General features: G+C 36.9%; 1 protein-coding gene across 4 annotated transcripts in view; it reads left to right on the top strand.

Moving 5' to 3' along the window:
* GABRB2 (gamma-aminobutyric acid type A receptor subunit beta2) overlaps positions 1-23572 on the top strand; it is a 244314-nt gene that overhangs the window by 199443 nt on the left and 21299 nt on the right. For 3 of the 4 annotated variants that reach the window (XM_081298705.1, XM_081298704.1, XM_081298707.1), the window contains one exon: positions 3599-3712. The exons of the other annotated variant lie outside the window; for it this stretch is intronic. In XM_081298705.1, coding sequence (XP_081154831.1) covers positions 3599-3712 — 114 coding nt within the window. The remainder of the gene's footprint in view (positions 1-3598; positions 3713-23572) is intronic. 4 annotated transcript variants of the gene reach the window in all.

Consider the following 23572-nt stretch of genomic DNA (forward strand, 5'->3'; position numbering starts at 1 on the left):
AACAATCGTTTTCAACCTCAGCTGCTAAATGGAATGATCTGTAAAGGATTAAAAAGAATACTAAAGGCAGGATCCCTTCCCCCAAAATTCTCATTTGAGTATCTTGGGGTATGTCTTGATTGCATACTCTTTAGTTTCCTCAGGAATTCTGATTTGCAGCCAAGTTGAGAAATCACCACTTTGAGGCTTCTGTCAAGAATCCCAATGGAGTTAATCCACATTAATCCCAGAATGGAATTTTACCTGGCTTCCTGTTATAGAACTTTCTGCACTAGACTGCATAATTGTGTATGCATTTCCCAATAGTCCAGATTTAGATCCTTTGAAATAGATTATGAAAACAAGGTCTTGACTTAGTATCTGCTTGAAGTAGTGTTTAGGAAATAATGTGTAATATTGAGTTCAATAAAATGGTAATAGGATAAAGAAAGCAACAAAATCTTTAAACCATATGGAGTTATTCTGTATAATAATAATAATTGATTATTTAATTGATATTTTAATTTTGTCTAGCTTCAGATTAATTTCAGGATAGAACATATAAATAATCTCTACCATTGGGATTTATTTGAGTAAACCCTGTGGAAACTTATGTTTCCCACATACCCATAGGTCTGTTATTTGATTTTAGACTATTCTCTAACCAAAGGCACTTCTTTCTCAGAACATGATGTTAATAATGATGCAAATAATAAACATAGGCTTTGTAAGCCAATGAGCCATGGGGCCAAGGAAATTATTAATTTCTTACCAATGCCCAGGGTTTCACTGAATGGAGTCTTTTGGTTGGTAGATTCCAACCTACACTCAAATGTCAGAGTACTTTTAACATCCATTTCATGATTTCCCTAATATTATAGTCTTAGTAAAGGAAAGAGAATGAATAAATAGCACTATCTCAGAGGACTGCAGCTTAAGATGAGTTCAAATCAATTGCCTAACACAAGGCTGACTTAATAAGATAGCATCTGAGCTCGCTCACTTTCATCTACCCTATTTTTCATACTAATTTGCATTTAAATGATAAATTTAAGATCTAGATGGTGGATATTTTATATGAACTGAATCTGGAAAGCTTTAGGTGTTTTACACTCAATTGTACTGAGCTGGAGTAGAGAAAGCTTCACTTATCAGGTACCTCACCAGGTTGAAAAGCCCATCCTCTTGGCTGCAGATAGATCCACAACTGAGGTGATAAAATACAAGAGAATAAGAAAGATATCTAGAAATCCTCCTTTTTCAGTGTTTCAAAGACAGGGGCGATTTTGTCTCCCAGAGAATTCTTGACAATGTCAGAAGATATTTTTGGATGTCAAACTGTGAAAAGGGCATTGCTACTGGTATCCAGCGTGATGAGGTCAGGGACGCTACTATCCACCCGCTAGTGCAGAGGACAGCTTTCTGTAGCAAAGACCTGTCCAGCTCAGAGCATCTGCCCCTCAGTCTCAAACATGAGAAACTGAGGCCAGAAAAGAACAATATGTTTGTGTTATTCTTAAAATTCTTTAATAGAAGTGACCTCCATACGAGGTAAGGACTCTGCTAATAAACTATTAGTGTCAGGCATTATTACTTTAAAAATAAAATTTATAGTTTCCACACTTATGGGCGATGCTTGCCCGTGCGTTTTATGGTGGTCTAGCATGTAGGGGGCAGTCACAACCCTTAAGGAGAATATGACCTGGAAAGGAATGTTGTATGGCAGAAATTATAAAGTTAAAGCAAGGAAATCACTTTTCAATGAGTGTTCACTCTAAAGTTTATAACAAACCCACTATGTCAAGCTTTATTGAATAGAATGGAATACATCTAGATGAGATTAAAACCAAAAAAAAAAGTTGCATCTAATATTCCAGGTCCCCATGGTTTCTTTTTCAACCCAGCATGAAAGACTGGAGGGGATCCACACTGGGTTCTGATTGTCCAGTGCTTTCTTTTGTGTTGGTGTCAGGAATAATGCTACTATTTCTTATAGAGAGCATTGTGAATGGGGTAGTTTTCCATGTCCCTTCTTTTCATTGTCTTTTTTCAAAGATCAGGCACATGTCATCAGCTAAATATTTTATACTCTGGGGGAAAAAAATCAGCCAGTAGGAGAGGGATTGAATTTTTCACCTTTGGTAGTTTCCTAGAGTTGAAAGTAGTGTGTCCAATCACCTAAACTTACTTTTAAACTGCTGTGCCCTGAGGTCAGGGATGGATCAAAATGGGAAGCCAGCCCAGATGGGAACCCATTGTTCCTTGAGCAGATTCTTCCATACTTTTCCCATTTCTGTGTTGTTTTCTCTTAACTTTTTATTTGAAGAAGGAAGTTTGTGGCTTCTAAATTACTATCCTGTCATTTTAGTAATGCAAAAACTAAAACCCTTAAAGAAAATGCAACGGCCCAGGTTGGATAGCGAAGTAAACACTTCTGAGATGCGCTTTGGGTTTTCCCAGCCATATTCAGTGTCTATTCCACAGTGCTAACAAATGAAAAAATTAAAGTTACATTGAAAAGGTCGTTCCACATCAGTTCATATATTCAACTCAATTGACTTCACGAAAAAAAAAAAAAAAGAAAAACTCTCTGCACATAGAAATCCATAGGCAAGTGTCACTTTCACGGTTGCCTTCATGTGACAAATGACGATGGGAAATATCAAGATTTTTTAAGCAATCTTCACACCAACATGAAGTCTAGGAAGTAGTTTTCCCAAGTGTCCTCCACAGTTCAGAAAATATAATACCCTCCAAAATAAGAGTAAAAATAAATTTTAAAAAATCCAATCTCCCTGCTAGTGTCAGGAGAGTCCTTTCTGTTGTCCCTTGAATTCTTGTGTATAGGTGTGCACTACTGAATGTTTCCTGATAGAATTTGCTTTTGATTAATTTTCCTCCCTGTTTTTGATCAGGTCTTCAAGTTTTCAACTCTCCTTTATTTTTCCTTGAAGTCTTATGTTTTTCTCCTGGTTTATTTTTCTGCCAATTACTAAGTATATGCATGTTTGAAAAGTTAGTCAGTCTTGCCTTTTAGCCACGTTACTTATTACATATTTGAAATGCCTCCAGTATCTTTACTGCATTGAGAAACCCACAAACCCCAGTTTTCTTTTTTTTTCAGGTATATAAATAATTTTATGGTGAAATTTGATAGAAGTCTTGTAGAAATTTTAAATTCAATAAAGTAATACATAAAAGATGAACATTTGAAAATATATAATTTTCATATACACCAAAAATGAATCAGAAAAATAATCATATTCATAAGCATCACAATAGAGATGCCCCCAAAGATCTTCATTTGAAGGTGTTCTTTATTCTACATTCATGGTTGTTGTGAATCTCTGTATTGTCTTTTCCCATTGTGCCTAATCTTTTGTAATGCAAAGCCGCTAAGATTTCTTTAATCTATTTCTACTGCTTGTAATTAATTTTTTAAAAATGCATTTTTTTTAAACCCAAATAATTGGCATTCCCCTGCTCTGCTAGCATTGCTCTATCTTTATGCTTTCTAGAGACCAGTAGCATTTATCTATATCCAATTTACTTTAACAACCCATCCCAAACTACTGGCATCAGTCAACTTAATTAGCACATTCTCTACTTTGTCTTCCAGATTTTTTATAAAGATATTAAACAAAATGGGACCCAATATCGATCCTTGTGGGACCCCACTGGAAACCTCTCCCCAACTAGACGGACTACCAATTACGATTTCTCTCTGTATACGGTTAGATAGCCAGTTTTTAATCCATTTATTTGTATTTCTGTTGGGACCAATTTGCTTAGCTGTTCCCTTTAAAGTAATGTTTGAGATCTTTGCAGATAATTGATAGACATGCATCCATAGAGATTTCGGGATAAGTTCAGGTTTTCAGACCTTAATGGGGTTTTCTTGGGTTTGTTTTTTTCAATATGGCTATGGTGGACCTAAGCCTTAGTGTTCCAATGAGGAACTGCTGTTTAAGCTGGAGAAAGAAAGCAATTGGCTCTTGTTTTGAGATCCCTTTGCATTTTTCTTAAAAGAATAGAGTATAGAACATTTGATGGCATTTCTTGGTTTTGTTGTTGGTTGTTTTTTTGTTTTTGTTTTGTTTTGTTTTGTTTTCCTGGTTAGTTGAGTAAGTAGAAAATGAAACGTTTCCAACATTTTATTGGTTGGCTCAGAATTCAGGAACCTGTACTTTCTATCCTAGATTATTTATTTGTGTCTAAGGATGTTATACTTGCATCAAGTCCTTGTTGCTTTATGATTTATTTTATGAATATATATTGTCTTGGCAGGCTCAGCACTATCATAACGATGGGTATGAGGCACGAATTGAAATTATTGCTTGTCAAAAATCATCATTTAAATGAATTTTTAAAATAGTGTATTTTTTTTGCCAATACTTTACAGTTTAGCTTCTGAATCTTCGTGTGTTTGCTATTTTAATTGGCAAATTGTTATTCGTATTGCTCTTCCAACTGGAGGAAGAGCAGGGGGATGATGATCATTGGAACTATCTTACCTGATCATCCACTTAATTCAAATCCAGGGTTTTTGTTTTTGTCTTATTAATTACTATTTCTCGGTGAGGCAGTGAATAGTATTGAACATTTCTAAATGTTTCTTAAAAGGACTTGATGCCAGGACTTGACTTCCATTATTTCAGCTTCTGCGTATGATACTCTTCCTTAATTTTATTGCTTTGGGTTAGAATCCTGGATGCCTCATTGTTTTGCCTTGGGCTGGGGGGCGTGGGGCAGATATGGATAATCTATGAAATCGCTACTTTATTGGGTGACTTGTTACTGGTTATGAAATTTCTTGAGAGATAGCTTTCCAGAGCAGAGATGTTTGAAAGGTTAATTGCTATATTAGTTTTAATCCCCTCAACATTCTAGCACCTACTGTGTCTGAACTCTTGGGTTATCTCAATTATGTTGTTGCCACTGTTCTTACTTTTTAACGTTAGTGTGTCTTGTTGAAATAAGTCAATTGATTTCATTGGACAAGTATTCTGTGTAGAATGCTAATAATTAGAAGAAAACATGAATGAAAGTTAGAATTTGGATTTGTGATAAAAGCAAAGGGTTGAAGAATGGGGTATTTTTTTTAAATCAAAGCACAGCTTGTGATTGGTCCAGTGACTGGGTTAAGCCACTGGAAAAATCAGGATGTCCTCCTACCATGAGGATATCTTAAAGCAAACTTGCTCCTTTAGTATATTAAATTGTTTACCTGATGGCTTGAAAAAGTTGATACAATAAGATCTAATTATTTAGAACCCCTAGTTTTTCAAGCTCTCTTTCTCTGTTTCTCAAAAATAGTTAAAGAGAAGATTCAATGATTTTCACTAAAGTATAAATTTTTTTGTCTTCTGGTTTTAAACTTCTTTCTTTCAGATACGTCTGTATTCTATTCTTTGAGTCCTCTTTTAAGTTCATATTTGGAGTATGAAATAAGGATTAATATTCAGCAGTTTAAATAATGAGTTTTCTATGATCAAACCTGGAATCTTTAAATCAGCGAGTTGTTGGTGATTCTGAGGGGGACTGGGACCCTGGTGGATTTCAGTCAGGCTGAGCTGAGTTCACATGCAGGCGTCGTCTTTTATGAGCTGTGTGACATTGGGCATATTTAGCCTGTCAAGTTCCTCAGCTGAAAATTGAAACACTAATTTCTGCCTTATGGAGCTGTTACGAGGATTAAGTGAGATAATTGTGTTAAGGACCTTGTACAGTACCAGGCACAGAGCCTTCTATCCATAGTTGGTATTCATATCAAGATGGTGGTAGAGAGTGTGTATCTTTCTCAGTTTTTCTTTTCATTTTTAAGCTTTATTATTATTTTTCTGATTATGAAGCTAATTCATAATTATTCTTGAAAATATGTTTAAAAGGCAGTGAAGACCATCTCTACCCTCTGACAGATACAATCCATAATATCTTGTTTGTTATTCACATTAGGTGATGCTCTTTTACATAAATCATCTGTTATAATTTTCTACTTTACCTCTTCATATATTTAAGTATGTATCATTTCTAATGGCTATATTTTACTGAATGTAAATACCACAATTTAATTAACACTTATGAAGTGAATACTTACTATTAGATGTCTTCTTTGTTTCTAAGGGATTCCACATTATAAACAGCTCTAAAAGAAGCATTCCCGTTGCTAACATGTTCCCACACCTTTGATTTCTGACATATTTCTCAAAATGGAATTGCTTGGTCCAAAATGCTGTGCATCTAAAGTGAAACACTGATGTATATGTCCAAATTTCTCCCTAATACATTCTGCTATAGTTTCCATCTCTACTGGCACCTTAGAAAAGTGTGGCAGTGCCTATGTACATGCATACATGCACACGCCTGCACATAATCACCTCAATCATGAAAGGAGGAAAACACACAAACTGACATTTAACTATCCAGTTATGACAAGAATTAAAGTAGCAAACCAGAAGAATCAAACCCCATATAGAGTTTCTCTCTCTCTGTCCAAAATCACATAGGATAAAATAGGAAAAATAAAATCAAAGCAATCAACACCCAATCCAGATCAAGACTGCACTGGGCAGAGATGCAAAAGCAAGGAGAGTATTAGTATAAGCACATGCAAGAGAAACATCCCCAAGCTATAGTTGAGCCAATGAGAAAACCCAATAGCAATGTCTCTATCAAAATGAAGAATCTCAGCAAAGAAGCAGTATGTCCATTGTGCAAAATAAACTTACCAAATGTGATGAGGAAGACCTCATGCAAAAGACAGATAATGACTCTTTTGCTGGGGGCTGAAACAAAAAAGTATATCTCAGAATAAACTTAAAATTTCCATATCAAAGAGTTTTTTTCTTTTTTTTGGTACTGGGAATTGAATCCAGAGGCGCTAAACCACTCAGCCACATTCCCAGCCCTTTTTTATATTTTATTTTGAGATAGGGTCTTGCTAAGTTGCTGAGGGCCTCACTAAGTTGCTGAGACTGGCTTTGAACTTGTGATCCTCCTACTTTAGCCTCACAGACTACTGGGATTACAGGCCTAATCTACCACTCCTGGTGTTTTTGTTGTTGTTGTTGTTTTGTTTTGTTTTGCTTTGCTTTTGTTTGTTTGTATTGGGTATTAAACACAGGGCTCTTAAACACTGAGTCTTATCACCAGCCCTTTTTATTTTATATTTTGAGATACAATCTCACTAAATTGCTGAGGCTGGCCTTGAGCTTGAAATCCTCCTGTTTCAACTTCCTGGGTCACTGGTATTACAGGCATGTGCACCATGCCCAACTCCATAATAACTTTTTTCTCACCAAAAATTAAAAGAGAATAACAAACCAAAGATCAAAAATGAGATGAAAGATATTAGAAGAGGGAAAGTGAAGCCAAACACATCTTTATATAAATTAATAAATGAATATGTCTTAGAATGTCATACTTACATTATCCTAAACTAACAGAAAAATCTAACTTCCAATCCAAAAGAGTATCTGACCCATAAGTCTTCAACTATAAATCTTATCAAACATTAAAAATCAAGTGCCTTCAGTGATATTGGAATTCTTCAGGTCATTAAGTAGAAAAACTTATGATTTAGAAATTCTATGAATATGATGATAAACCACATTTAAGAAAAACAAATTCATGAGAAAAAAACTATGAATCCCCTTCAATAAATGAATACTGAGAAGAAGCAAAATCCTTAGATCAATTTGAATATAGAGAAAACTGAATGCAAACTCTAACAAAACAGCAAAATGTTGTCTCAAAATACAAGGATAGGGGCTAGGGTTGTGGCTCAGTGGTAGAGTGCTCGCCTATTATGTGTGAGGCCCTGGGTTCAATCCCCAGCACCACATAAATACAAAATGAAGATATTGTGTCAACCTAAAACTAAAAAATAAATATTAAAAAATATTGATTTTAAAAAAATACAAGGATAATATTTATCTCATATAAGTTGAAAGAGTGAAAAAATTTTCTCTTTTTGATGCCAAGAAGACTATTAAAAATTTAATCAAGTTTGGCTTTAAATTTAAATCCCTTAGGAAATTAGAGAGCAATGAACATTCCCTGCATGGGTCTCCCTCTTTGTGTTTATCTACTATACTAAATGAAGCTTTGTCTCTTGCTTTTCATCTTAGGGTGAAACAGTAAAGACCAGGAAAAGAAATGGATGCTCACCATTGCCCTGTTAATTAACTTTTTAAAAATATTAGCTAATGCAGTTAAGTGAGAAAAGAAAGAATTTGGAAAAGAAGGAGGAATAAATGAATGAAGAAATTTACTCTTAAGCAAAAAGCAAAACCCAAAAGAAAAAGTACATGTCATTTTATTTAAGCAAAATACAGGCAACCTAGGAAAATCTTTCAGAAACAGTATGAGAAGTTAGGGAATTTCCATGGCTTTCCTATATAAAAAAAATGTAAATAGTATCAAAAATGGAAGAAAAGAAAGCTCTTATACCAGAAAGTTCTTACTGAAAGAAAATTTTGCTTTTCCCAAGAGAAATCTTATATTATTTAAATACACAACATTTTCAAGGGGTTTATTCTATGAGTTTAGTGTTATTTCATTGGTTACTACAATGAACTTTAATTTTAGCTTTATTTCTTCAGTGGCTTGTTTTAAATTTTTGACACAGTAATCTGAAAATTTTATGAAAAAAAATACATATTGTGATTAGTAAAATGAAAACTGATGAGAGAAGAGTATCTCTATTAGAAGTTCAAGTGAACTGTGAAACCACAACCGAGTGCACCATATAAAGAGAATAGAAACTGTTTTAGAAACATAATCAAAGTAAGTTCTTAATAAATATGTCATTTCATATCATTGGGAGTATGAATCATTCAACTAACATCAGTAAACAACTATTTGTGAGCATTTAAATGTAGTACCATTTATCTAACCTCCTTGAAAATTAAATTATAAATAAGTCAAAGATCTATTTTTAAAAAAGAGGAAATACTACATAAAAGGCAAAAAAATGTATAAATGGCATGAAAACATGGGTTAGGTAAAAACATGAGAGAAAATCTTGAATCCAGGAAATAATATATTTGGCCTTGTAAAAATATTCAATTGCTGGATTTTCCTTTCTCTCTCACCATTCCTATCAGTAATCCTTTTCTTTCTACAATAAATGCATATTTTTATCTTTCTTTTTTTTATTGGTTGTTCACAACATTACAAAGCTCTTGATATATCATATTTCATACATTAGATTGAAGTGGGTTATGAACCCCCAATTTTACCCCAAATGCAGATTGCAGAATCACGTCGGTTACACATCCACAATTTTACATAATGCCCTATTGGTAATTGTTGTATTCTGCTACCTTTCCTATCCCCTACTATCCTCCCTCCCCTCCCCTCCCATCTTCTCTCTCTACCCCATCTACTGTAATTCATTTCTCTCCTTGTTTATTTTCCCATTCCCCTCACAACCTCTTATATGTAATTTTGTATAGCAATGAGGGTCTCCCTTCATTTCCATGCAATTTCCCTTTTCTCTCCCTTTCCCTCCCATCTCATGTCTCTGTTTAATGTTAATCTTTTCTTCCTGCTCTTCCTCCCTGCTCTGTTCATAGTTGTTCTCACTATATCAAAGAAGACATTTGGTATTTGTTTTTTTAGGGATTGGCTAGCTTCACTAAGCATAATCTGCTCTAGTGCCATCCATTTCCCTTAAAATTCTATGATTTTGTCATTTTTTATTGCTGCATAGTACTCCATTGTGTATAGATGCCACATTTTTTTATCCATTCATCTATTGAAGGGCATCTGGGTTGGTTCCACAGTCTAGCTATTGTGAATTGTGCTGCTATCAACATCGATGTGGCAGTATCCCTGTAGCATGCTCTTTTAAGGTCTTCAGGGAATAGTCCCAGAAGGGCAATAGCAGGGTCAAATGGTGGTTCCATTCCCATCTTTCCCAGGAATCTCCAAACTGCTTTCCAAATTGGCCGCACCAATTTGCATTCCCACCAGCAATGTATAAGTGTACCCTTTTCTCCACATCCTCGCCAGCACTTGTTGTTGTTTGACTTCATAGTGGCTGCCAATCTTACTAGAGTGAGATGGTATCTTTGATTTGCATTTCTCTGACTGCTAGAGATGGTGAGCATTTTTTCATGTACTTGTTGATTGATTGTATATTCTCCTCTGAGAAGTGTCTGTTCAGGTCCTTGGCCCATTTGTTGATTGGGTTATTTGTCATCTTATTGTCTAATTTTTTGAGTTCTTTGTATACTCTGGATATTAGGGCTCTATCTGAAGTGTGAGGAGTAAAAATTTGTTCCCATGATGTAGGCTACCTATTTACCTCTCTTATTGTTTCTCTTGCTGAAAAAAAAAACTTTTTAGTTTAAGTAAGTCCCATTTGTTGATTCTTGTTATTAACTCTTGTGCTATGGGTGTCCTATTAAGGAAATTGGAGCCCGACCCCACAATATGTAGATCGGAGCCAACTTTTTTTTTCTATCAGACTCAGAGTCTCTGATTTGATATCAAGCTCCTTGATCCATTTTGAGTTGACTTTTGTGCATGGTGAGAGAAAGGGATTCAGTTTCATTTTGTTGCATATGGATTTCCAGTTTTCCCAACACCATTTGTTGATGATGCTATCCTTCCTCCATTGCATGCTTTTAGCCCCTTTATCAAATATAAGATAGTTGTAACTTTGTGGATTAGTCTCTGTGTCCTCTATTCTATACCATTGGTCCACCTGCCTGTTTTGGTACCAGTACCATGCTGTTTTTGTCACTATTGCTCTGTAATATAGTTTGAAATCTGGTATCGCTATACCGCCTGATTCACACTTCCTGCTTAGAATTGCTTTTGCTATTATGGGTCTTTTATTTTTCCATATGAATTTCATGATTGCTTTATCTATTTCTACAAGAAACGCCGTTGGGATTTTGATTGGCATTGCATTAAACCTATAGAAAACTTTTGGTAATATCCCATTTTGATAATGTTAGTTCTGCCTATCCATGAACAGGGTATATTTTTCCATCTTCTAAGATCTTCTTCTACTTCTCTGTTTAGGGTTCTGTAGTTTTCATTGTATAAATCTTTCACCTCTTTTGTTAGGTTGATTCCCAAGTATTTTTTTTTTTGAGGATATTGTGAATGGAGTGTTTTTCCTCATTTCCGTTTCAGAAGTTTTGTCGCTGATATACAGAAATGCCTTTGATTTATGCGTGTTGATTTTATATCCTGCCACTTTGCTGAATTCATTTATTAGTTCTAGTAGTTTCTTTGTAGACCCTTTTGGGTCTTCTAGGTATAGAATCATGTCATCTGCAAATAGTGATAATTTAAGTTCTTCTTTTCCTATTTTTATGCCTTTAATTTCTTTCGTCTAATTGCTCTGGCCAGTGTTTCGAGAACTATATTGAATAGAAGTGGTGATAGAGGGCATCCCTTTCTTGTTCCAGATTGTAGAGGGAATGCCTTTAACTTTTGTCCATTCAGAATGATGCTAGCCTGAGGCTTAGCATAGATAGCTTTTACAATGTCGAGGTAAGTTCCTGTTATCCCTAGTTTTTCTAATGTTTTGAACATAAAAGGATGCTGTAGTTTGTTAAATGCTTTTTCTGTGTCTATCGAGATGATCATATGGTTCTTATCTTTAAGTCTATTGATGTGGTGAATAACATTTATTGATTTCCGTATATTTAACTATCCTTGCATCCCAGGGATGAATCCTACTTGATCATGGTGCACAATTTTTTTGATGTGCCTTTGTATCTGATTCGCCAGAATTTTATTGAGGATTTTTGCATCTAGGTTCATCAGAGATATTGGTCTGTAGTTTACTTTCTTTGAGGTGTTTTTCTCTGGTTTCGGAATCAGGGTGATGTTGGCCTCATAGAATGAATTTGGCAGAGCTCCCTCTTTTTCTATTTCCTGAAATAACTTGAAAAGTATTGGTATTAATTCTTCTTTAAAGGTTTTGTAAAACTCCGCTGTATACCCATCCGGTCCTGGGCTTTTCTTGGTTGGTAGTCTTTTGATTGCTTCTTCAATTTCATCCATTGATATTGGTCTGTTCAAATTGTGTGTATCCTCCTGAATCAGTCTGGGCAAATCATATGACTTAAGAAATTTATCGATGTCTTCACTATCTTCTAATTTATTGGAATATAGGTTTTCAAAATAATTTCTAATTGTCTTCTGTATTTCTGTAGCATCTGTTGTGATATTGCCTTTTTCATCCCGTATGTTAGTAATTTGAGATCTCTCTTCTTCTCTTCGTTAGCATGGCTAAAGGTCTGTCGATCTTATTTATTTTTTCGAAGAACCAACTTTTAGTTTTGTTAATTTTTTCAATAGTTTCTTTTGTTTCAATTTCATTGATTTCTGCTCTGATTTTAATTATTTCTTGCCTTCTGCTACATTTGCTGTTGTTTTGCTCTTCCTTTTCTAGGGCTTTTAGATGAAGTGTGAGCTCATTTGTTTGTTGGTTTTTTTCTTTTTTTGAGGAATGACCACCAGGTGATGAATTTTGCTCTTAAAACTGCTTTCATTGTGTCCCATAGATTCTGATATGTTGTGTCTGTATTTTCATTTATCTCTAAGAATTTTTTTATTTCCTCCTTTATGTCTTCTGTAACCCATTGATCATTCAGTAACATATTGTTCATTTTCCATGTGATGTAGGATTTTTCCTTCCTTCTTTTATCATTGATTTCCAGTTTCATTCCACTATGATCAGATATGGTGCATGGTATTATCTCCATGCCTTTATATTTACTAAGAGTTGCCTTATGGCATAATATATCTTTGAGAAGGATCCATGTGCTGCTGAGAGAAAAGTATATCAATTTGATGATGGTTGAAATATTCTATATATGTCAGTTAAGTCTAGGTTATTGATTGTGATATTGAGTTCTATACTTTCTTTATTCAACTTTTGTTTGGAGGATCTGTCCAATGGTGAGAGAGGTGTGTTGAAGTCACCCATAATTATTGTGTTGTGGTCTATTTGTTTCTTGAACTTGAGGATAATTTGTTTTATGAATGCCGCAGCACCATTATTTGGTGCATAAATATTGATAATTGTTATGTCTTGTTGGTGAATGGTTCCTTTTAACAGTATATAATGTCCTTCTTTATCCCTTTTGATTAACTTAGTCTTGAAGTCGATTTTATTTGATATGAGGATGGCCACCCCTGCTTGCTTACGAGGACCGTGTGCGTGGTATATTTTTCCCATCCTTTCACCTTCAGCCTGTGTATATCTTTTCCAATCAGATGTGTTTCCTGGAGGCAGCATATTGTTGGATTTGTTTTTTTAATCCATGATACCAGTCTATGTCGCTTTATTAGAGAGTTTAAGCCATTAACATTCAGAGTTACTATTGATATATGGTTTGTACTTCCATCCATGTTTGATTATTTATCCTTTTTTAAAAAAATTTAGTTTGTTTCTCCATGATTATCTTTCCCCTCGCCCTCTGTGTTTACTGAGGCATTTCCCACTGATGGTTTTGGTTATTGTTTTTCATTTCTTCCTCGTGTAGTGTTTTGTTCAAAACGCTTTGCAATGCTGGTTTTCTGGCTGCAAATTCTTTTAACTTTTGTTTATCATGAAAGATTTTTACTTCGTTGTCATACCTGAAGCTTAATTTTGCTGGATACAGAATTCTTGGTTGGCATCCATTGTCTTTCAGTGTTTGAAATACATTGTTCCATGACCTTCTTGCTTTCAGTGTCTGTGATGAAAAATCCATTGTTCACCTTATTGGTTTACCCCTGAATGTAACCTGTCTCCTTTCTTTTGTAGCTTTTAATATTTTCTCTTTGTTCTGTATATTGGATATCTTCATAACAATCTGTCTTGGCGTTGGTCTACTCTGATTTTGTGTGCTTGGTGTCCTGTATGCATCTTCAATTTGTATATCTGTTTCCTTTTTTATTTCTGGAAAGTTTTCTGTAATTATTTCATTCAGAAGGTTACTCATTCCCTTGGTTTGAATCTCTGTACCTTCTTCTATCCCGATGACTCGTAAGTTTGGTTTTTTTATGTTATCCCATAACTCTTGAATGTTTTTCTCGTGATTTTTTACCAGCCTTTCTGAGTTGGCTAGACTCTTTTCAAGATGATATATTTTGTCTTCATTATCTGACGTTCTGGCTTCTACTTGCTCCACTCTGTTAGTGATACTCTCAATTGAGTTTTTAATTTAGTTTATCATTTCCTTCATTTCTAGAATTATTGTTTGATTATTTTTTATAATCTCTATCTCCTGATAGAGATGCTTAACTTCTTCCTTTATCTGTTTATGTAATTCATTCTCAATGTGTTCTTTCGCTGCTTGAATTTGCTGTCTTGTATCCTCTTTAAGGTTCCATTCCATCGGTCTAAGATGTTCCTTGAGTTCTTTACTTGACCGTTTTTCTGATGACTCTAGGTCCTCCTGAATATTTAGGCTGTCCTGCATTGTTTGTACTCCTTTTCTTCCTTGCTTTTTGAAGCTGCTCATGTTACTTCTTGTTCTGTTTGACTGCTGAGTTACTGTTTACTCTTATAAATTTATTTGATGCTTGGGAGGAAAGGTATTAGAAGGGAAGGGAAGAAGTCACTAAAGAGAATGAGAGTAAGCAGGTAGAATTCAAGGAAGGGGGGATAAGATAATTGAAAAGAAATGAAAAGACAATAGAAGAAAAAAATAGGAAATAAAAAAAGAAAAAAAAATTTAAAAATAAATAAAATTAAAATTAGAAGAAAAAAAATTTAAAAAAATTGTAAAAAAATTTAAAAAAACAACAATAAAGAAAAATGAAAATGAAAGAAAAACCCAAATCAAAAAAAAAAGAGAAAAGAAAAAAAGAAGAAAAAAAAACCTAATAAATGCAGTCTTAGAGTTTGATTAACTTCTCTTCCAGTAGGTGGCGCTGTGCCCACAGGCCAAGTTTCTCCTGTCAATACGCGGGAACCAATCACTGTGCAGCAGCTCCTCCCAGACTGGGCGAGTCTCCAATCCTGATTGCCTAGGGCCTCCTCTTGTGTTTAGTCACTTCCCACTTTTCCTCTAGCCAGGCCCCTCTCACGGGTGCTGCTCACCACAATACTGGCTACACGCCAGGTCTCTGCTCCCAGGAGCCCTGTTTTCATGAACGACTGGGCACACTCTCCCAGTTTGCCATTCCCTCAGACCCTAAGTTTGTAGAGCTTGGGGCTGAGAATCCTCAGCGAATTTTACTTGCCCTCCGGTAGCCACGCCCCCGGTAGCTGGTGCAAGAGACCTCAGCTGTCAGCATTGGTGGGAGCGGTAGTTCCTAGTTCCGCGCCACCTCTGATTCCCTCAGGCTGGCTATCGCGCTCACGGGAGAGCTGGCAGGGGCCCTTAAGGTTTCCCCGATGTGTGGAGAGGGAAGGCTAGGGAATTACACACCTGTAGCCGCAGGTTTCAATGAAGTTATGTCCTCCGCCGCAGTCTGATGACGTCAGTTCTCTGCCATGGTGGTGTCTCTTGCAAATGGCGACAGTCCATTTCCCTTTGCCTGGTGACCAATGCAATGGGTGGGTCCTTACTGTCTCTCCCAAGCCCTGTTTCAAACCTGTGGCCACTACCTATGAAGGCTCGGTAGGCATTTACCTCTGTAGGATCAGAAGGGCTGACCAGTTGTTTCAGCCGGATGGATTAGTGCTGAGTCACAGCTGTTTGTCTGCAGGAAGCAGGCCAACGGGAGCTTGAATTCAGTCGATCCGGGCTCAGTGTGTGTTCTGAGAGGCCCAAACTGTTCGCCCCAGATCCATGTCAGCTCAGCATTGCCTAGTGATCCTGAGCAAACAGATTTAGGTTATTTACGACTCCCTATGCCTGCACAGCTGAAGAGGTCAGGGACTTGATCTCTCTGTGCCCGCCGCCATGTTCTCTAATCTCTCTTTCTAACTATCTTTTTAAAGCACATGGTTATTTTTCACTTGCATAATAGTTAAAAATATAGGAAAGTGAAAACCATCTGACTCCCATTTTTCCCCCCTGGGAAAAAACACAGGCATATTCTGTAATATTTTTTCCTGTATCTGTTTCTACCTCTGTGTGAGAAGACCTTTCTTTTCACTGTTCTTTCGTAAGCTTTGATTGCTACTTGCTCTTTGCGGCTTATTATGGGTGTAATCTTTCGTAAATTTGTACTTAACAGTTGACCATCTTTCCATATGTCTATGTGCTGTTTTAATTGGCTTCTCTGTGAATTCGATATTCCTTTTCTCATTCATTTATCTTAAGTATCCTTTGTTCTCTATTTTAAGAGTCCTAAGTATCATTAAGATACTAATCATGCATTGCTATGTGATTTTCAGAAATATTTCCCAAGCTATCATTCATGCCATGAGTTTTTAATTCTCATATTATCCAGTTATTCACACATTTGTATATTGGGGGGTCTTCTGAAAGGCCAAAGTCCTCTTGAAATCCCTTTTGAGCATGTCAGGGGACTCAGGACCCAGGTCTCAACTTGGACACCTGTTAAGCCAAATACGTGAGATGACACAAGGCAACTCTCATGAATAAGGGTGAGATCCCCATGATCTGATTCACCCTAAACATCATGTCTTTCTAGAACATTTCAGTTTTCTCACCTGAATTTCACTGGACCCTCATTTTTCTTTCAGTTAAACCGACTTTCATTTATTTCCCTCACTTCCTTTCAGCTAAACCTACTTTTATTTCTTTCCACTTTAATGTATATGTATGCACACTTAAAACAGGGTGTCTGTCCTACTGTGTCTTATAGAATCTTTTCATTAGAAAGCCTACTTTTGGGAAAATGAGGGGGGAAACTCTATAGAGAGAAATATTCTAAAATAATTTCTTGAGTTAGCAGTAACTAAACGTACTATCCTGTCCTAAAAATGACTCATCTAAAAGGATATGCTTCTTATACTGGATAAATTAAGATATAATTTAAATGGTTTTAAGCTGTCAGGTGCAATGATTTAGCAGGCAGGTACATTAAATTATTATAACATTGCACCCTGGAATAGTGTTTATAACTTTTCAAAATGATTACTATGGAATCTCATTTAATTATCACAATAAAACCTCTAGATACATAGAGGGTGGAGCTAACCCCATTTAATAGATGTGAAAAGAAACATAGACATGTAGGATGTCACTATGACACAGGCTTTGGGGACCAGTGCTGGTGGACCCTCTGGTCCACCATGTCCCTTTCCCCTGCTGTGATTGCCTCTCTGTGTCCCTTCTGAGTCAGTGAACCTATCTGGTCATCCTCGTTCCTACAAGGAAGCCAAGACTCTGTTATGACGATTGTCTTTCAGTCTGGTGTTTTTCTAGAATGGGAATCACAACCAAAGAGTTCAATTTTATAAACATATTTAATATGTCAGAAAACCTAGATCGCCACTCAACAAAATTGAGCCAACCACAGGAAAAGTTCATATGTGACGCTAAGATTCTTCCAAGTGCAGGCTTGGTTTCCATTTTGAAATTTGAAATCCAACATCTGCGGCGTTCCTCTACCATGTTGCTAGGTCATGATCAAAAGCCAGCTGTGGGTTATTAACCTGGTTTTCAAGGAAAAGGTATCGTTTTTAAGGCAAATATTCACCTCCTGAAGCTCCTGACGTTAATAGGAAATTTCAATTCACTATGAATATTTATTTTTTTATTCTTTCTTCAATAAGTATATCTGTATTGTATAGTATTTACTTTATACTCAATAAAATCTTAGGTACTAGGAAATGTCATAGCAGTTCTACTTCATGAAAAAAATTCTTGCTGTGAAAACTTTGGAAATATTATGAACTGTTTATTGAAAAAGAAAGAAAGAAAGGAAACTATGTTCCTTGGGCAGCTCTGGGAAGCAAGAGCTGGCATTAATTTTTTATTAACCATCTTTCTATTAATATTAAATTATTTTTTTATAAAAAAACTAGTACCTCCAGCAAGTACCTCCTCGTGTTCCTAAAGAAATTAAGAATTTTTTATATCCTCTGCTGCAAAGAGATTTGCAGAGTTGCTTGATGCTTATTTAATTTTGACAAAGAGCACCTAGGGAGAGAGAACAAAAATGGACCCTGACATAATTTTGAAATCTCCCTAAGCAATAAATAAGCTGCATCTTTGCCTCTCGACATTTCTACTGCAGAATATTTCTGGAAGCTGGACCACCTTCAAGGGCTCTATATAGTAAACATCCCCCAGTGAATCAGAGAATTCTTGCTTTGGCTCCCTAGGAGGGAGTTAAGCTAAGAATCCATGTATCACAGTGTGTGGAGCAGGGGCATAGGCTACCCCAGCTGGCACTCTGAGAATTCACTGCAAAAGGAGTCCTCATGTGGGAATGCTACCTTATGAGGGTTTCAAGTTTCTTTGGTTTAGGATCAAAGATTATTATTATTTATTAATTGCACATATTTATGGATGCAGCGTGAAAATCCAGTGCATGTATACAAAGCGTACCGCTCAAATCAGGGTAATTAACATTTCCATCTCCTTGTCATTGCTTTATGTTTGGAAAGGTCAAGTTCCTCTTTTCTAGTTCCTTACATATATAATAGGTTATTGTGATCTGTAGTTACCCCACTGTGCTATAGAATGCCAGAACTTATTTCTATTTCGTTTTTTTTAAATGATATTCTTGTCTTTTTTAGTTGTAGACGAACACAGTACCTTTATTTTTATTTATTTATTTTTATGTGGTACTAAGGATCCAAGCCAGTGCCTCACACGTGCCAGATACGATCCCAGCCCCTCATTCAGTTTTCATGCCTGTTGTCCAATGCGTCCTTCTTTCTTTCCTGCCCCTTTCTCCACCCCTCCTCCACACCCTTCACAGTCTCTGGGAATCACTATTGTGCATTCAGGTAGACTTTTAACTCAAGGATCATTTAAAATAGTAGTTGAAAATGTTGGTCCCCTGAAACCAAAGATAGGAGCTATGTTCCTTTGAGAGTCACCTATAGTTTTTCAACTTATAGTGGCCAGTTGCAGGACAACCCCAAACTCTTCTTCATGGGGTACAGATTTGGAAGGAACATCATGAATGTGTTGATCACTCAGCAAGCATTTATCCAGTTATTGTTCCTGAAATCTAGTCTGGTGATTAAGGCCACAGGGAGACCAGCTCAGTCAAATCAACTTGGGTTTGGATTGGAGATGTCCCCACGGTCCAGGCCTCAAGACTGCCACTTATTAGTGAGCATGGGAAACCTCTTTGAGCTTCAGTTCCCTCATGTGCCTTAGAGTTTACAGTTCCACCATGAAGAGATGGTCTTCAGAATTACATGGGGGGTACATAGAAAGTACGCAGCAGGTACTTGAGAAGGGGTCACTGCAGAGTTGATGTCTACCATGAGTGGTTCACAGGGACTGAATTCAGACTTTTCTGTGTCTTCAGGGTTGTTCCTAAACTTAGTAGCATTATTTCTCTCAGTGTGATGGAATAGTCCACTAGCACGATAATATTTTTAGATCCTGTGTGATAATCAGAATGGGTAACATTCAGTGCAGATATCATCTGCTATTGAATTTTGGAAGAGAGAGATAAAACCTTTAGATGCATGTTCAGGAAAAACTTCATGGAATAAAAGTATAGTCTATCTCAAGGCAAAAGAAAAAAAATAAAGAAGGGGTAATGAGAACCTGCACAATCCAGCCAGGCTATATGTGTTAACCATGGAAAAATATTATCTTAACCCTGGTAACAGACTTAATAGGTTTTCTGATGTTGTATTGAAAGATACTGATGCCCAGAGAAAACAAGTGACTAGTCCAAAGCCACACAGCAGATACATAATAAAGACTAGACTCTACTCCAGTGATTCAGGATAACCTGCCCATTGTGCAACACTGCCTTCCATTCATGGACAGGATAGTTCATCATAATTTGACCTGCATCTGTCCTCAGTCTCTTTGTTCCAGCAAAGCACCTCTGAGAACCATGAGAGACAAGTCCATGTGGAACTGACAGCAGTTCTCCTAACAGAGACTTGGACAGTGAGGGTAGATGGTGCATGGGACAGTACTCATTGGGGGTAATTCACTGTGTAATTGGTCAAATGCACAGAAGCCAATGGACCACAGCTGTGCAGGGATCCCTGGCTGAAATGCATCTCCTAGTTCCCTCTGCAGCTCACTCTCCCCTGAGGGTTTAGTTGGAAGTTTGCCTGTGATTAATTCATCCTCCTGAAAAAAGAGCACACACACACACAACATAAAATATTACCAACTAACCCTCCACTCTCTTCCAAGCTGGGATGAAGACCATTCAGCACTTCCCACCCCCAAATGAGTCTCTTCCAAGGTGACAGGTGTACCAAGACTGACTTAAACAAATTCAGAACACTTGGAGAGCTATCCAAGGCTCTTGGAAAATTTCTTTCTTTTTTTTTGGATTCTATCGGCATAGACTTTCAGAATGCCATGAGATTTAAAGTATCGTTTCTTGTTGCATCTTAATCTTTAAATGTGCCCAGAAGTGACCTAGGGGTCTTCTCAAGGACAGACTTGTATTCAAGAGGTCTAGGACAACATTTCAGAGGCTACATTTCCCACACACTTTTCAGCAATGCCAAAGCACAGTTTGGATCACACTGAAGAGCAAGAATGAAACCCAGGAAATGCCAGTGAGTGACACTTTTGAGTATCAGCCCTGAGAACTATGCTGAGGATTTTGTAGCTGAGTTTGGGGTAGCTGGTCAATTAGTAGTACCTACCGTAAGCTTAGGAACAGGAAACAGAGCCTCAAAAACTCCCCTCATGTTAACATTTCTGTGGCTTACTCAGGATCACACAAACTAGTAAATGGTAGAACAAGGACTAAATAAAACTGGAATGTAAACCTAGATTTTTTTTTCTCCCCAAGTTGCACATTTTAATCACAGATTGCATGTGAAACTGCTTTAAAATATCTCTCCTCAGTTCTATAATTGGCAGAGCCAGTCAGAGAATCCAATTTGGATTCAGGAAGCTGGGATACTCAACCTAGCTTAGTGTCTGAAAAGCTCTGTTACTCTTGCAGAAGAATTTCTCTAGGCCTAAGTTTTCTTATCAGAAGATGAGTGAGTCCTTATTTGGTTTTTCAGATTAATCCTGATATTATAGACAGGAATGAGCTAAACTTTCTGTGACAGAAAGTGAGGGTTTCAAATAAATGAAGGGAATTTTTATTACAAGTTCTCTTGGAAGACGATGAAGTTTCCTTACAGAACTAGTATATTTAGAAAAGAATAAACAGACACACACACACACACACACACACACACACACCTTTCATGATTCTAGGTTAAATGTATCTGAAATGATTGAAGTTACTATTTGGGATTTTAATTGAGTCTCTTTCATTTTTCTCCCCACCTTTAATGTGTCTGGCCTGTGACAACCATATACAATCATGGGTGGGGAGAGAACAAGCCAACTGGTAAAAATCTTATGAAAAATATCTTGTTCTGACATCAGATGGCGTCCACTAGTGATAAGGCGCCTTGTCTCATCATTTATATCCAGAAAGAGAGATGAAAACTTCTGTTGCATTCAAAAGCCTCCAACAAACTTTTCCTGTCTTGTCACTGACTCAGTTGACTCAGTTTGCTTTAAGTCAGTCTTGGTACACCTATCCCTTTGAGTCTCTTCCAAAGGGATAGGTGTACCAAGACTGACTTAAAGCAGCCCGTACCTGAGACAGGAAGTTGGTCTTCATTGTTATTGCAATAAATGGGGTGGATTCCGCCAGAACACCCACTGCACAGGGACAGAGGAAAACTAAATGGAATTAGTTTGTCTGCTTATATAAATCAGCCAATTTATATATTCTGCACAAGTGGTAGCAGTGTCAAGTCGCAAGTCCTTTTGTTATGTATCTAATCATGTGAAGACATGATTATGTCAGTGAGCTTTCCATTACTGTAACAAAGGCTAGAGATAAATCAACTTATAAATTAAAAAGTTTGATTTCATATTATAGTTTTGGAATCTTAAGTCCCTGACCAGTTGGCCCCATTGTTTAGGGCCTGTGGTACCATGTCATGCGGGACATGGGCATGGAAGAGCAAGACCTTTCACCTCAGGGTTGGGAATGAAAAGTATAACAGAGGAAGAGGAGGAGCTGAGGTCCCCACTCGCCTCTTCACAGGCATGCCCCCAAGACCAGAAAACCTCCCATGAGGTCCTACCTTGTGAAGTTTCCAATGTCTCCCAGTAGCAACAAGGGCTAGGTCTTTAAAACATGGGTTTGGGGGAGACATTTCAGATCCAAATCATAGCATACCTTAAACACCTTACCTCAATCTTAAAATAACCCTCCAAATAATGCAGTGATGTAACTCAGTTTTAAAGATGAGGAAACTGAAGCTCAACTAAAATATGGAACTCACTCTAAATCACACAGCTAATGAGTAAAGGAGTTGCAATTCAAAGCTGACTCCAAAGCTCATGTCTTCAGGATTTAATTAACTATATAAATGTTCTTATCTCTATTGAAATTTAAAATGCTACCACATAATACCATCCATAAAATGTAATTTCATATTATCATTATTATCATAATGAAACTCCCTTTGTAGATGCACTTAATTTGGAGGAAGAAAGACTTATTTCCCATAAATAAATGAAGCCAGAAATAGTCTGAAAACTTAGTTTTGATGACGAGTGCAAGCTGTCCTTTCCCAAACTTTGACTGATACTGTTGGCAGATAACAACGCGGAATATTTTTAGTTACTTTTTGCCTCTGCCCTCTGTCAGGATAAAGAACCAAGCAAGGTCTCCAAATTAAGCACTGGAAAGAAACATTATTCACAGTCTCTTGTTTCTGTGAATAATGAGTTCTCAACTTTGGACATTTTCCTGGCAGAATGAAACTAGAAGATTCACATAGCTCAAAACCTAGAGGAAGCTCCCTGCCAAAGGCTGTAACAAAGACAAGCACCTGGGTTGGTGTACATATTTGTTTTGTAAAGAGTGACGGAGCAACTGCTCTGTATCTTCCTCTGTCTCCCCCACAGATGCTTGAGTTGGAAACCGGTTTACAACCAAACCTTTCCCAATGAAGACAGCCTAAGTTCAGTTCCGCCACCCCCTCACTTCCACAGTATTAAAAGTCACTCTTCCTTGAGTCTGTCCTTTGTAGCATTTAGTGTTCTATATGAGTTGCCATACGTAATCCTTACTGCAGTCCAATAAGCAGATATTTTTGTACCTGTTTTACAGTGGAGAATGTTGAGGCTCAGAAAGTTTAAGTATCTTACTCACGATCGTAGTTTGGGGACCTTACCTTTAAACCCTGAGTATCCTGGCTTCAGCATCCACATTCTTAAACACACTACTACTGCTTCAGGCCAAAAAGAACAGGAATTTTTACAGGAACTCCCTGAAATTTCCCTGGAATCTGGGGGTAAAGACTCTTCTAATATGGGGTCCTCTCATTTCATATATAGTGACTTTTTCTAAAATGTAGTCCAACCAAAGGTAGTAGAAGGGGTCCATATGGAAGACCCCTCAAATTGTCCTGCGTGGCACTTACTAAGTGTAATGTGCAGACACAGGGGCCTCTTCCCATCCCCTTACTTCCTCCAAGCCTAACGGGTCTGTGTTCCCCTTGAGTTTGTCCTTATTAATGCCCAGGGAT

The sequence above is a fragment of the Spermophilus citellus genome (genome assembly GCF_964194105.1).
Source record: "Spermophilus citellus genome assembly, chromosome: 1".
Taxonomy (NCBI): Eukaryota; Metazoa; Chordata; class Mammalia; order Rodentia; family Sciuridae; genus Spermophilus; species Spermophilus citellus.